At 46.2% G+C, this 16,843-nt stretch overlaps 1 protein-coding gene across 1 annotated transcript in view; it reads right to left on the bottom strand.

Annotated features, from left to right (window-relative positions):
* Positions 1 to 4,783, bottom strand: part of FAM78B (family with sequence similarity 78 member B) — an 88,068-nt gene extending 83,285 nt beyond the window's left edge. Inside the window, exon 1 of the mRNA XM_066594699.1 lies at positions 4,038 to 4,783. Within this exon, the coding sequence (XP_066450796.1) occupies positions 4,038 to 4,300 (263 nt within the window). The 5' untranslated portion in view covers positions 4,301 to 4,783. The remainder of the gene's footprint in view (positions 1 to 4,037) is intronic.
* Positions 4,784 to 16,843: the final 12,060 nt, after the last annotated feature.

Raw genomic sequence — 16,843 nt, forward strand, 5'->3', positions numbered from 1 at the left:
TGTGGACAGTTTGGGGCACCGGTACTCAAAAGGACATATCAAAGCTTGAGCGGGTACAAAGGCGGGCAACTAAAGTAATAAATGGACTACAATACCCAGAGAGATTATCAAAATTGGGATTATTTAGTTTAGAAAAAAGACGGCTGAGGGACGACCTAATAACTATGTATAAATGTATCTCCCATCATCTATTTATACCCAGGACTGTGACTGTAACAAGGGGGCGCCTCTACGTCTAGAGGAAAGAAGGTTTCTACACTGACATAGAAGGGGGTTCTTTGCTGTAAGAGCAGTGAGACTATGGAACTCTCTGCCTGAGGACGTGGTGATGGTGAACTCACTGAAAGAGTACAAGAAGAACCTGGCAGTCTTTCTTGAGCGTTACAATATTACATGTTATAGTCACTGATTACTACAGGAGGGTCGGTCTTCTGAGGATTAGGATTAGGATTGCCAGATTGGAGTCAGGAAGGAATTGTTTCCCTTAAATAGAGAAAAGTGGCTTCTACCTCAATGAGGTTTTTTTTTGCCTTCCTCTGGATCAACATTGGAGTTTAATAGGCTGAACTGGATGGACATTTGTCTTTTTTCGGCCTTAGATACTATATTACTATGATTGTTACCAAGCTAAAGGGATAAAAGCAGCTAAAAAGACTTTTTTTTTTACAATGTATCATGATTGTACAATTAATCTCCATTTAAAGGTGATTTATTTCCATTTTAGGGGAAATGCCCTTATTCTCTGTAGCACCACTATCATTTCAAATCAAGGCTGCCAGGAAGAGGAAAATGTAGGCCTCCAAGCACTAGATCATGGAATCGGGGGGGAGTATTTAGGCATCTAATTGTAACATGCTCCTTAAGGGCTCCTGTCCACGGGCGAATTTTCACTGCGTTCCTCTTGGCGATAATCCGGCCACGGGGAACGCAGTGAATGCTTTCCATAGTGTTGCTATGGAAAGCTCAACCCCCCTGTCCATGGGCGAAGAATCATAGCAATTCTCCGCACGTGGCGGCAAATCGCAGCATGCTGCGAATTGCCGCGATTCTCTGCGGTGACCTTATCTGTCAGATAGGCTCACCGTGGAGATCCGTCAGCTGGCTCCTGCTCCGCGGCGGCGTCTCCCGCAGCAGAGATCCGCCGCTGGATATCCCAACGCCCATGGACAGGCAGTCTAACTCGTACATGTAAAGTGCTCTTGCCTCCACTAGGGGAGCAATCTGTGCCTAGTGGTACATGATTCCTAATGACCTAAATAGGAGCTAAAAACAGATCTGCCCCTTTGTGGCAGCAAGAAGGTGTCAAGTAGACATGGGGAGCAGGAGAACAGTTCTCTGTACTAAAGAAATGGCGCACAGTAGACTTATCGAGTCCGGAAAATGCTTCAGATAATGTATGCTGCCGGCTTCTAAGATCAGACTGTACATAATGAGAATATGCGGAACACGTTTGCCCTATTATTATTATGCAAGCTACAGAAATAATACTAAATACACATTATACAGCGAGCAATGAACAAGGAGTGGTGCTGTTTACATGCAGATGTGAAATGTACATAATAGATAATAAATGTACATAATAGAACATACAGAAATCCTCTAAAGCTATACAAATCATTATACAAGTTTCAGAATGGATGCCTTGAGGAATATGGCTGTGCGGATACAAATCTCCTGCACCGTATGCAGAATACAGGCTTCCAGAAACAGCTGATGTCTCATGAAGACAACTCTCTTAGTAATATGGCCACCATAACATGGCAGGATAGGGGTCCCCCTTTTAGGAGTCAGAGCATAGGCGCTCTCTAAGGCTAACGTCTCACGGGTGAGTCTGAGATTGGGCCATGAAACTCTGCCCGATATCGCTCTCCTGCAATGCCCATGCAGATGGGAGGCGCTTTTGTGTTAAAGACGCCTCTCATCGCTTCTGAGAAGGTCGATCCTCCGGCAGAGCTGAAAGGATCAGCATGTGTTACCCATTGTTTTCAATGGGAAACCTCATATTGCACGCCATGCAATGTGTTTTCCAGCCCCATTGAGAACAATGGGTGATGCGTTCCGTGGGAACGCCCAAAGATAGGACACGCCAGAATTTTTTCCCGCACCGCAGGAAAAGAGAGAGAAAAGGAAAAATCTCTCATAATGCACAAATCTCGCGCAATTTTCTCAGCCATGTAAAAGCGCCCCAAGGGCAATATTCCCACGCGAGTCCCGTCCAATTGGGTTACAGACAGAACTCGTATGGGAAAGAACCCATTCGTTAAATGGGTTCATGCACATGAGTGATCTTTTTATTTGGATGGATGGCTCAAGTTCGAAAAATTGGCGCATGTCCTATTCTGGTGCGAGTCTCGCATAACAACAGGACATGTAATATGCGGTGTCCCACACATCTGACAGCCAATGGGTAGTGTCCGTCCATATGTTGTGTACTGCAAGTCGCACATGAGAATCTCAGGTGCTACTTGTATCGAGGGACAGCAGCTCTAGTGGACCAGGTCCATCCATTACATTTCTTGTGAATGGCCCGCACTATATGCTACAAGGCTTCTCCTGCGATAACTGCTGAGCACTGTGCGGTTAAAGAAGTGGGGCCCTTTAAGGATTTGTAAGGCATTGGTAAGGAATCCGATTTCCATGCCGATACTCTGCTATGGGATTGTACAAAGCATAGACTTCCCCGTCATACAGCAGGTAGAATCCCCAACGGGGCCCGGGAGCTCCAGGGAATATCTGTTCTGAAGCATTGCCTTGCAGGTGGCATTGGCACAACACAGGCACTGGCACTGCACATCATTAACCTGCTAAGTGCTGCAGATGACCAGAAGTTGTGTATTCTGTCAATCAATGTAACATATTGTACAGGCAGCTTGTAAATGGAGGGATTCTCCTAGTAACATTGCATGAGGGAACATAATGGGTACTTGGAGCTGTTCTTGGTTTTAGGATGTGGTCACTAACATTTAGCTGGCATATGTTCTCTCTGCAGAGGAGCCATTGTATAGAGGGGGATCTGGATCAATGACAACGCATGCACCTGCCTGCTGCCATCCTACTACTGTTCTGCCATGTGGGCATTGAGACATTCCGATATTAGTTAAGCGCCAGCTTGGTTCTAGCATTGTAACCCCGCTTCATGCGTCCTTGACACCAGGGACATCCGCTGATGACTCCAGCTTTGTAGAAGAAGGAGACATAGCATCCCGTTACCCTACTGACAAGGCAATGCCAGACGTATGGCCCAGTATTTGGGCGTGGGTGCAGGCAGTAATGACTGGTACAACCACAATAGGCAAGTGACAGCTGATTCTTAAAGGCGGACTCCAATGTGATAAAAACATCTTGGCCCGTGACTGAGGCACAAGAGAGCGAATGAGAACTAAGGGTGTATTCACACAGGCAAACTCAGGCCGACATTGCACTTGTAAACTTGCAATTTACCCGGCCATTGTGATGCATTTTTATAGAAAAATCGCATCACCGCACATGTGATTTTCGCGCGCATTAAAAACCTCATGTCATTCATTTCAATGGGAAAAACTAAAAATTGTATTGCACGAAAATCGCATCTGCCTGCTAGCAAAGAATGGGTGATATTGCACAAAAAAAAACAGAACATGCTGCAAGAAATTTTTTTAAAAAATCACACATATCAGTACACCCATTGCAAATAAAGGGTTTCATTTTTTGGGCAAGAAAACCCATATCTCCATAAGCTGTGTGAATGCAGCCTTATGGAGATATCCAATAAGAGAGCAATACCCAATGCCATCATCTAGGTACAGCGGGGGTCTCTGCTCTCAGACCCCAATCACCCAGTAATGAACCCCTTGGAGTTTACCTTAGAACTTTGGATTTCTAAAGGAGAGTTGCACTAAAAATGCCAATCATGTCCTGCCAAGCTATAAAGGGCACATGAGGATGTTGGCAGGGTTTATGCCCCAGTGAGCAGAGCTGCAATGTCACCTAACCTTGGAGAAGAGCATTAGCCATCGTCCCAGCACTCACTCCCCTGGCATATGCCAAGGCTGACTTACATGCCCAGGTCGCTGTAGATGTTGAAGAACTCCATTTGGTTGCAGGCTTGGATCCATCCCACCACCCAGGTCTCATTCCTGGGCAGCGGCGGCATGACCACCCGGGCCGAGGCTTTGAAGTAGGGGGTCTTGTACCTTAAGACAATGGGCGAGTTCTCCTCTATGGAGGTCGGGCACTGGTCTATGGTGGCACACACGTCGTACACCGTGATGTTCTCCCTCCGGATGCGGGACTTACAGGTGAGGCTCTGCAGACAGCCCATGATCGCCGCTTCGCTCGGGGGCAGGAGGGCAGAGGCATCAATTCCACGGAACAGGGCGATCGCCGCGGTGGAAACCAATGGAGCGAGCGGTGTGAGGTCCCCCCGCCGTGCCCGGTGTCATGTGCGGCGGCACGGACATGCGGCGGTGAGGAGCGGTCCTGGCAGGGCGGATGGTAACCGTATACAGCCTGATGGATGGATGCCCCCCTGCCCGCCCCTCCTCCTCACTACCATGCTGTTCTCCGGTGCCACCTGCCTCTTCTCCCCAACCTGTGCCCCCCGCCCCAGGCTGCTGCTAGCCTGCGCCTCGGTGCCTGTCTGCGGTGGCCACGACTTGTCATGTCCCAGGTGGCTGCAGGAGCTGCCGGGGAGGAGAAGCGGCTCTCGGGGAGATGCTCCCACCCACCGCGCTGTCAGAGCATCGTAAGGAGCGGAGAGCCGTGAGCCGGCTGTGGGCTGTGCGATCCGCCGTCTGCGGGGGGAGGAGGGGGAGCTCGTCACGGCGGCGCTGCCTCTGCACGGGCTCACCTCAGCGGGCTCGTCGTGTCATTCACGGGCTCTTCTGCTCCCCCTCTCGGCTGCACCACCCCCTCTGCTGATGGACGGACCCCCAGGCAGTAGTCCCGACCCTGTCACTAGCAGCACCGCTGTCTGTAGGGGGCTCCACTGATGGCAGCCGCTCCTGGGAGGGGAAGTCGCAGGCTGTAACCCCCGCACTGCTGCACAGGTGACCGGTGTCCTCCTGAAGATGCGGGCAGTGAGGGGTTTAAGGGATATTCAATGTACACATTCCACTGAACCATGGAGCAGGTATAGCACATATAGGGGGCACATATATATATACACTGAGCCCTGGGGTAGGTATAGCACATATAGGGGGCACACATATATACACTGAGCCCTGGAGCAGGTATAGCACATATAGGGGGCACATATATATGCACTGAGCCCTGGGGTAGGTATAGCACATATAGGGGGCACATGTATATACACTGAGCCCTGGGGTAGGTATGGCACATATAGGGGGCACACATATATACACTGAGCCCTGGGGTAGGTATAGCACATATAGGGGGCACACATATATACACTGAGCCCTGGGGTAGGTGTAGCACATATAGGGGGCACACATATATACACTGAGCCCTGGGGTAGGTGTAGCACATATAGGGGGCACACATATATACACTGAGCCCTGGGGTAGGTATAGCACATATAGGGGGCACATATATATACACTGAGCCCTGGGGTAGGTATGGCACATATAGGGGGCACATATATATGCACTGAGCCTTGGGGTAGGTATAGCACATATAGGGGGCACATATATATACACTGAGCCTTGGGGTAGGTGTAGCACATATAGGGGGCACACATATATACACTGAGCCCTGGGGTAGGTATAGCACATATAGGGGGCACACATATATACACTGAGCCCTGGGGTAGGTATGGCACATATAGGGCGGTACATTATACAATGAGCCCTGGAGCAGGTAAAGCACATATAGGGGGATACATTATAGACTGAGCCCTGGGGTAGGTATAGCACATATAAGGGGCACATATATATGCACTAAGCCCTGGGGTAGGTATAGCACATATAGGGGGGCACATTATATTCTGAGCCCTGGAGCAGGTATGTCACATATAGGGGTATGGGTACATACTATACACTGAGCCCTGTAGCAGATATAGTACATATAGGGGGTAGTGGGTCACATTACACACTGGGCCCTGGATCACGTATAGTACATAAATGTGTGGCAGGCACTTTACACACTGAGTCCTGGAGCAGGTATAGCATATATACAGGGAGGGTACATTATATACTGAGCAGGTACAGCACATATAGGGGGAGGGGGCACATTACACTGAGCGCTGGAGCATGTTTAGCACATATAAGGACATACATTATGCACTCAGCCCTGAAGCAGGTATAGCACATATAGGGGGATACATTATAAACGGAACTCTGGAGCAGGTATAGCACATATAGGGGGATACATTATAGGCTGAGCCCTGGGGTAGCACATATACGGGGGTATATTATATTCTGAGCCCTGGAGCAGGTATATCACATATAGTGGGAGGCACATATATACACTGAGACCTAGAGAAGTGATAGCACATATAGAGGGGTATATTATAGACTGAGCCGTGGGGTAGGTATAGCACATATAGGGGGTTACATTATATTTTGAGCCCTGATGCAGGTATATCACATACAGTGGGAGCCCTGGAGCAGGTATAACACATAAATGTGTATGTGTGAGGGGCACATTACACACAGAGTCTTGGAGCAGGTATATCATATACACTGAGCCCTGGAGCGGGTATAGCACATATAGCGGGTACATTATAGACTGAGCCTTGGAGCAGGTATAGCACATATAGGGGTGGGTGTACATTACACACTGAGCCCTGAAGCAGGTTTAGCACATATAGTGTGGGGGTGGGGGTGGGGGGCATTATACACTGAGCCTTGGAGCAGGTTTAGCACATATAGGAGGTGTGGGGGGGGGGGCACATTACACATGGAGCCCTGGATCACATAAAGCACATATAGTGTTGGGGGGGAGGCATTACACACTGAGCCCTGTAGCAGGTCTAGCACATATAAGTGGGCACATTACACACTGAGCCCTGTAGCAGATATAGCACATTTAGGCGGTAGTGGGGCACATTACACACGGAGCCCTGGATCACGTATAGCACATAAATGTGAGGGGGGGACACATTACACACTGACTCTTTGAGCAGGTATAGCACATATAGATAGTATGAGGGGCATATTACACACGGAGCCCTGGAGCAGGTATAGCAAATATAGGAGAGGGGGGCATGTTACATTGAGTCCTGGAGCAGGTATAGCACATATAGGGGGGAGGGCATATTATACACTGAGCCCTGGGGCAGGTATAGCACATATAGGAGGGAGGGCACCTTACACACAGCCCTGAAGCAGGTATAGCACATACACATATAGGGGGAGGTGACACATTAGGAGTAGGTAAAGCACATATACTGGGGAGGGGCAGCCCATTTAACACTGAGCCTTGGAGCAGGTATAGCACATATAGGGGGGGGCACATTTCACACTGAGACCAGAAGCAGGTGTAACACAAATAGGGGGACACATACACTGAACCCTGTAGCAGGTAATGCACATAAGGGAAATGGAGGCACATTGTACAATAAACCTTGTAACACGTAGAGCACAAATAGCAGGATGGGGGGGGGGGGACATTACACAATGAGCCCTGGAGCTATTGACAGGAACCCTCATAAGCCCACGCTGACATGAGCTGCCCAGCTATTTTCATTGAGGTACTCCCGGATAGCATCATTTAGAACCCCTCAAACATTTCACCCACAATAGAAGTTAGATTTAACGACCTATATTTTCCAGGTTAATTTTTTGACCCCTTTTTGAATATTCGCAACACATTTTCTACACACCATTCCAGTGGCACAGACCCCACCGCTATAGAGTCCTTAAATATAAGAAGCAATGGTCTGTCTGTCACATTACTTAATTCCCTTAGAACCCGGGGGTGTATGCCATTGAAGCCCTGTGATTTGTCTATTTTAATCTGTTTATAGCGGCTCTGCACTTCCTCCTGGGTTATGCTCCATTTACACGGGACGACTGTCAGCTAAACGATCTGCCCGAGCGGGTGACGTCACCACTAGCTGTTCGCGCTCATGCAGAACATTTAGAGAGACAGGTCTTTGCTGAAAATCACTCACTCCTCGCTAAATTCTTGCTAAGTGTTTCACTTTCTATGTGAATCACTGAGTGGCGAGACGCAATGATTTTTATGCTGGTTGAAAGTGAATGACTAACGAAAAGTAAACATGATGCTTTTACATTTAGATGTGACGACTACAGCGCATTTTCATCCGTTTGATTAAATTTTGCACGATAATCGTCCCGTGTAAATGGGTCGTTAGACTGGTGGCATTTATTGGAAAGTTTACTTTAGAACTCTACATTTCATCTTCCTTCCAGTACACTGGAGAAAAAAAACTATTTAATAGATTTGCTTTCTTCTCATCACCCTCTACAGTTTTTCCTACATTATTTATTAAAGGGCCAACACTTTCAGTTTTAATCTTTTTACTATTTATATAGTTGAAGTACAGTTTAGGGTCCGTTTTACACTCCTTTGCAATGAGTCCCTCTGTCTCCACCTTTGCTGCTTTTATCTGCTTTTTACATGATTTATTTTTTTCCTTATAGGTTTTTCGTGCTTCTTCACCGGCTTCTTGTTTTAGTAGTTTAAACATTTTCTTTTTGTTGTTTATTGCTCCCTTTACATCTTTTTTTAGCCATATTGGTTTTGTCCTATTCCTAACCCTTTTCTTCCTTATAATATCCAGAATAAAGTGTGTCACTTGTCATCTTTCTCAGTATCTAGTAGAGATGAGCGAACGTACTCGTAACGAGTACTTACACACCCGAGTACCGCCATTTTCGAGTACTTCAGTACTCGGGCGTAAAGATTCGGGGGGCGCCGGGGGGCGGGGAGAGGCGCGGCGGTGCGGGGGGGGAGCAGCGGGGAACAGGGGGGAGCCCTCTCTCTCTCCCTCTCCCCCCCACTCCCCACTGCTACCCCCCGTGCCGCTACGGCGCCCCCCGAATCTTTACGCCCGAGTACTGAGATACTCGAAAATGGCGGTACTCGGGTGCGTAAGTACTCGTTACGAGTACGTTCGCTCATCTCTAGTATCTAGATATAATGCTTCAGAAATACCTTCATATTTGAAAGACACCTCTAACTCTGATTACTCAAGAGATGTGTGCTTGCAACTAGAGATGAGCAAGCACGCTCGTTTAAGGCTGATGCTCGAGCGACTATTGGTCTTTTCAAGTAACTGCTTACTCGTCTGAGCACCATGCGGGGGGGGGGGGGGGCGGCGGGGGGAGAGAGAGAGCTCTCTCTCTCTTCCCCCCCCCCCCCCGCTCCTCGCCATCCCCCTGCATGGTGCTCGGACGAGTAAGCAGTTACTCGAAAAGACCAATACTCGCTGGAGCATCAGCCTTAAACGAGCATGCTCGCTCATCTCTACTTGCAACCTTCATACAGATGGGCTACTCTTGATATTGCCTCGTTATATTCAAACACACCGCCCACCTATGGAATTTCTGTTGTATCATCCTTTTTGGAGAGAGATGTAACTATCCCCTGAAAACAAAACGATTTTACGCCGAAAAGCAATAAGTTTATTCTTAAAAAGAAAGTGTTTTTTGTTTTAATTTCCAGCTGCATCATCAGATATTTGGGACTGCAATGGGGACTAGATTCACACCTGGTTTTGCTAATCTTTATGTAAGAGCATTTGAATCCCAGTATATCACATCAAACCATCCGTGAACGAAGAATATTGTCTTTTACAAACGGTACATTGATGACCTACTATTCATTTGGGACGGTATGAAAGAAGACTTTGAAGCATTTACAAGATATATCAATAATAACGAGTGGAAACTAAATTTTTCACAAAAGACTTCTGACTCTGCGATTGAACATTTAGATTTGCTACTTGGTGACAAAATGAAAAGCTGATCACCAAAACATTCTTCAAAACTGTAGATAGTAAAAGCGTCTTAAGTTACAATAGGGCTCATTACAAAAATAGCCAAATAACTTCCCATATACTCCGTTTTAACGTATTCCATGGAACTGCACAAATGATATTTTGTTTCATAAAGTAAGATAAGAAAAGGCTGGGAGAGAAAGGGTTCCCCCAAGCCTTTAACCCTTTCCAATCCACTGTCTGACGTCTGAAGACATTCTGATTGTAGGCTGTACAGCTCCGATGTTGGAAGATGTCCGGCAGGGTATTCTCACTGTATATTACTGGCCGCTCTGTTGTCGGGGGCCTCTCCAGCATGTCCCATACAGCAGTACTGACTCTAGCCAGCAGATGGTGCCATTGTATAATGGCAGAAAGAGTAAGCCTCCTAGAAAACCCTGAATCCAAAATTGGATTGCAAAGGGTTAATAAGGACTGCCTACCAGAAGGCAAGAACAAGACTTCAAATATCTGATGAAAAGAAAGATAGCCAAGAAGGCTGTTTTCATCACTCACTCAACTTTATTACCATCTACAAACATGCTCTTCAAATAATCATAATACATTGCAGTACAGAAGTAGTGCAATGTAATAATTATGGAGATCATAGGTTCAAGTCTCCTACAGGAACTAAGAAATGTAAAGAACATTTTTAACAGATTCCCCTAGACCTAGGGTAATTTAGAGAAAAGCCAGCACCCTAGAAAATGTATCAGCACAGAGCAAACTAAAAGACAGTCGAAGAAAAACAAAAACTTTTGAAAAAATATCTACGATCTGCCTTCCGGTCATAGTTTACGCCTCAGTTATGTTCACCATAAACACTATGGGAATATGAAAGATTTACTTTCTATCTAATGTTTCTGTCCAGCTGTCTGATGAATAGGTTGGCATACAACAAAGTCTATTCTGTTTCCGCTTTAGCATGGCACTTTATATTCCTTTCTAACATGGTTGCCATGTTGTGCCAGACCTCTAATGTTTTTCTTCTCCACCATACATCAGTGACAACACATTATTCTGCATCTGGAGATGGCAGAGAGAACAAGCAGAAAAGCGGCAGGTTACATAGGATGGTTCTGCTGGGAACGGAATATTGTATTGAATTAAGACACTCACCAACAACTCCCTTAAGGCCCATTTACACATACAGATATCTTTCAAAAAGATTGCAAGATCAGCGATCGTTTAGCATAAAGTATTAATAGGCACTAATTGCTATTAGTAGTTTATTTGCATGCAAATGAGCTTCTGGGAGCTGTTACAGAACTCAGTAGGAGGTCTGAGCTCTGTAATTAGCTCCATTATTCAGCTACGGGCTCCCCGTGGAGATTTCAGCACCATGGACAGCAGACACAGCATGCAGTCCTGCTTTAAGCTGTTCTGCTGGCAAGGCTGAGAACTGAGAACAGCTTTAACAATGTTATCAGCTGTAATCAGCTCTCCCCGGGCAGAACACAGCATGCGGCCCTGCTTATCCGCTGTTCCGCTGGATGATGGTTTTTAAGCAGAACTGAAAACCGTCGTTCGGCTGAACAGTGAAAGATGGGCACATTTAAGTCCCATTTAGACGCAACAGTTATCACTCAAAATTAGCTCAAAAAACGTCTTTTGAGCGATAATCGTGTCTAAAGGTGCCCATGTTTCACTGTTTGGTTGAACGACAGTTTTCAGTTCATCAGAACAGCTGATAAGCAGGACCACACGCTGTGTTCTGCCTGTGGAGAGCTGATTACAGCTGATAACATTGTTACAGTGGTTCTCAGTTCCCTAAGCAGGAATGCACTCTGTGTCTGCTGTCCAAGGTGCTGAATTCTCCACTGGAAGCCCCTGATTGAACAATGGAGCTAATTACAGAGCTCAGACCTCTAGCTGAATTCTGTAACAGCTCCCAGAAGCTCATTTGCATGCAAATGAAGCTAATAAAGTACTAATAGCAATTAGTGCCTACTAGTAGATTATGCAAAATGATCGCTGATCTTTCCATCTTTTGAAAGATACCTGTGTGTAAATGGGCCTTTAGACACGATTATCGCTCAAAAGCCATCTTTTGAGCGGTAATCGTTGTGTCTAAATGGGCCTTTAACCTCTTAGTGACATTACCTATTTTGGGTCTAAGGACACAATTTTTTGGCACATTTTTATCTCCAGTTTTCAAAAGTCATAGTTTTTTTACTTTTCTATCAACATGGCTTGTTTGTTGCGTGACAAAGCTGTAGTTTTTATTAGTACCATTTTTGGGGTAAATACAATGTATTGCATAATTTTTTATCAATTTTTCTGTATGGAGAAAAATCATCAATTCTGCCACTGTTTTGGGACGATTTTCTACAGCATTAATCATGCAGCAGAAATAACATGATCATTTTTTCTGCCGGTTGGTACAATTATGACAGGAGGTGGTGAGTTCTCCTTCAAAGGAAGTGTTCAAACAGAGGCTGGACGGACAGCTGTCTGGGATGATTTAGCACTGAGCAGGGGATTGGACCCGATGACCCTGGACGTCCCTTCCAACTCTTCCATTCTATGATTCTATATATACATAATGTTTTAGTTTTTTCCACTCTTGTTCCATAAAAGTCCTTTTCTTTTAGAAAATATTTCTTTTTGCCATTGTTGCATTAAAAGTCCCATAACGTTATTATTTTTCCATCAACAGAGCTCTGTGAGGGATTGTTTTTTCTGTGTGACAAGCTATAGTTTTTATTGGTACCCTTTTGGGATGCATATGGGTTTTTTTGTTAATTTTTATTGCGTTTTTTGGGGGGAGGCAAAATGAACTAAAAAGCATCTTGGCTCAGTTTTTTTTTTAATTGCATTTGCAGTATAGGATAAAAAGTGTGTCCAATTTATTGTACGTAAGTAAAATAGTGTGACCACACTCCAAGGAGGAGATATATCTATATATATAGATATATATATAGATATATATATGTGGTATAATTAGTGAATAAATAATGTGTCGGTGAAATAAGTGACAAGAATGGACTCATCTGGTATGGAGCCTGTCAGATGATAGGACTCCACACCTAGGGTCCCAGTTGGTATGAAATATCCTCTTAGGTTATCTAGCTTTGGTGGAGCAAGCCAGGAGAGCAGCATAGGAAAAGGAACCGCACAGTCAGCCTTGGTAATAAACAATGCAGTAGTGGTCACTTCAGTGAACCTCAAAAATAATCCTTGCGCTACTTATAATAGAAGAGGAGAAATGGACGAACTTGCTTCACTGGGGGGACTTGGATAATATCCACCTCCCCCCTAAATCCAGGTCAGCCAGATGCAAGTTAGGCAGGTAGTGTAAGAAATTCTTCATCTAGGTCTTTATTGACAATACAATAATGTATCACATTCAAATCCAGAGATGCAACGTGTTTTGGGTTACTCTGGACTCCTTTATCAAGTCTAATACAGATACATACATGACTTACTTAAATACACGGTCATTCTTGTGTCCTTCTGCTGCATCCTGATGACACTACAGAGGTCTGTGGCGCCGGTGGAGGCCGTGGGACGCAACACGTCTGGCTGACAAGGATTTCGGGTGTTTTGGATTTTATCCCCCCCCCCCCCCCCCCCAGTGAAGTAAGTTCCTCCATTTCTCCTCCCCTATTATAAGTAGCACAAGGATTATTTTTGAGGTTCACTAAAGTGACCACTATTATACAATTTATTGTACAGGTTGTAATGGATGCAACAATACCAAACGTGTGTTTTTAATTATTTTTTGTTAAATTGAGAAGGGAACGTGCACAAAAAAGTTTTTTTCTATTAAGATTTTTTCATGTGAGCTTTTTTTTAATCGTCGCTACTTTTTTTTTTTATACTTCTTACGTCCCTGTAGGAGACTTGAACCTGTAAAGCTATGATCTCCATGATAATACATTGCACTACTTCTGTACTGCAATGTATTATCGCTAATAATAGTGATCTTAGGCAGGTTCAAGCTCCAGTATTTGGCATCTGGTTGACTTGGTAACCCATCGGTCCTCCAGGATTACATAGCAGGGGGAAGAGAATGTCACAGAGGGAGAGCCCTCCCTCTGTGAACACTTTACATGTCACAATCCACATTGATTCGGTGTATTAGTTAACAGCAGAAATCAATGTTCTCACCAATCCCTGCTGTTGCAGCAGGAGACCAGCTCCTCACTCACATCTGGCTCCCCCTGCGGAGCTTCTTGAGTCTGCGCCATCCATAGGACATATGTTTATGGCCATTTACAGGTATCCTCTGTGATAGCAGCAGAAGGGGATTCCTTTATTCCCTCAGGGAATCCCTTCACCCCCGTAATAGCTTAAGGTATTTCCCCGCCACGTCTGAATCAATTCCTCGCGGGGATGAAGGAATCCCCTGCCGCTGCTGTCACGGAGAATCGCAGAGTTCTCCCATTGCTTTCTATGGGGCCGACGCTGCTGCTGGCTGGCCCCATTGGGAATAACGGGCGATATTGCAGAAAGATATAACATGCTGCGATGTGTTTCTCGCCTTGCATCATGGTGCCATGTGGGAAAACATCGCTTATGTGTATGACTCCATTCAAATGAATGGTCTGTATATTTGTTCGAGGTTTATGCATCTCACAGCGCACAAATCTCATACCATTTTATCGCCCGCGTGAAGCCGTGTGAAAAATGCATGTTGACAAACGCGGTATCGGGCCACGTTTTTAAGCCTGACATTGCGCCCGCCCGTGTGAATTTAGCCTTAATATATCTTTCCCTACAATGTCTGCGCTCGCTCCGGACGTATCGCAGGTTTTTATCCTCTCTTGCAACTTCTGACTTGCAGTTGATGTAATAAACCAGGACATATAAGCTTCCATAGACTGCACTGCCCCGCGGGGAAGACCCACATGACCCTACAAATAACTGACTGCTGTCTTCTTTCTGTCACTGCAGAAGGCCCCTTAGCTGTCGTCTGCTGGAAATCCCTGAGAGGGCTTCATGTGTAATATACCACCCCCTGCAAGGCCCTGCTATATGTGCTATATCTGCTGCAGGGCTCAGTGCAGTAGTTACATTAAATCTCCTAATTGTCTTCACTGCAGTGTGAGGAGCACAGGTCACCCCTCCAGCAGTGAAAGGGTTACAGCCGGCAACTTCCAGGAGGGATTTCAAGCTCTCATACAGGGTCTGACTCCTAGATCCAGCTTGTTCTGTAATGACCCATCACTACTATGTGTAGGAGACAATGACTGCAGCACATCCCCATCAGCATCCATGCACACCCTCGATGCTGGTCATGTCAGGTCAGCCGCACCGCGATTACTTGGGTCACCAGGAGATTGTCCCTTCGGGGCTGCGGTAAGATTACAAGGTGTAAATCCCTTGCTGCTGTCACATGGAGGTGGTGTGTGAGAGGACGACGTGGGTGTATACACGGTGACACATGACGTGGCCATTAGAGGACAGTGACACATGACGTGGCCATTAGGGGATGTCTGCTGCCGGTCATCACTGCTCACCTCGGTGCTGGACAGTGAAAGAGAAGAGGACAGCTACAGAGTTCTCTTAGGCCTCATGCACATGGGCGGATTTTTGCCGCCTCCGGGTTCCGCTTCAATAACCCTCCATAGCATGCTGTGAAAAAATAACTTCATGCACACGATTCATGCTGCGATTTTTCATCTGCGAGTGGAAACCGCCACGGACAGCTTCCATTGAACATTGCGGACGGTTTGCGAATTCCGCGGGCAAAGCAGGAGTTAAAAAAAAAATCTGCACTGCACATGTCCAACACGAGCCGTGCAGACCATCAGCAGTACCGAAAAGCCGGAAGAAGACACCGGCAGAGAAGATAACAGATACACAGGGTCACCCAACACAGTCAGGGCCAGATTCCGTGTGGGATTCCGCAGCCGGAATCCGGACCTGCCATGTGCATGAGGCCTTACTGATCTGGCAGAGCACGATTATCTGCTGTCAGGAATCAAACTGGGGACCTCCTGCTCTCCAGTCGGTGGCTCTCACTACTGAGCCATCCAGTCTGTGGACAGTACCCTTGCCGTACTATCAACCCTGTTCCATGATCCCGGTTATTTAGTTCTTGTCTCCTGGTCCTGACCCTGCCTCTGTCCCTGATTAGGCTCATTATAAAAGCCTGACCCTGCCACTGCACCAACCTGTGATTATTCTGCTCCACAGCACTGTTTGATGAAGATCCATGTTGCCTGCTCCTCCACTATTTCTGCAAGATCTCCTGATCCTGACTTCTGGCTTCCTCTCTGACTATGCTACCCACCTCATCTATTTGTACTGCAAACCGAGATCTCCCATTGCTGACTTCTGGCTTCCTCTTTGACTAAGCTACCCGCCCCATCCATTTGTACTGCAAACTGAAACCCCCCCATTGCTGACTTCTGGCTTATCTTTGACTACTCTCCGGACCTGCGGCCATTACACCTGAGACTACAGCCTCATGCCCAAAACTTTTATATCAGCTCTCTTCATAATCAAGAAAGAAGTGGTCAGGGGGGTCTGGCACTGCTGGAACCTCCTGACTTTGGACTATAGGATGCACACATTTTTTAGCAAGATTATTTTTTCTTAAAAAGTGCATCCTCTAGTCCAAACAATACGGTAAATGCAACATTGCATCATGAGATAATAGTATAATAATAATCTGTATTTGTATAGCGCCAACTTATTCCGCAGTGCTTTCAGGCATGGATAAATGCAAAACAATACAACAATTGCAACAAATACAATGTGAGGTACCTTGGGTTAGACACAAATGGGTTGAGGGTGGTACAGGAGGTGCAGGGGTTGGGGAACACAGGCAATAGGAAATTTTATGTACAGATCATTTATCGGAAGGCAAACAGGGTGGGGCACCATAGGGAGGGGCGAGGGACTAGGTCAGGAGATTTGGTATGCTTCCCTGAAGTGGTGCGTTTTTAAGGCACGTCTAAAATTTCGTGCATCGGGAATTGTCCGGATGCCTTGGGGTAGAGCATTCCA

This window comes from Eleutherodactylus coqui, chromosome 3 (assembly GCF_035609145.1).
Source record: "Eleutherodactylus coqui strain aEleCoq1 chromosome 3, aEleCoq1.hap1, whole genome shotgun sequence".
In the NCBI taxonomy this organism is placed as follows: domain Eukaryota; kingdom Metazoa; phylum Chordata; class Amphibia; order Anura; family Eleutherodactylidae; genus Eleutherodactylus; species Eleutherodactylus coqui.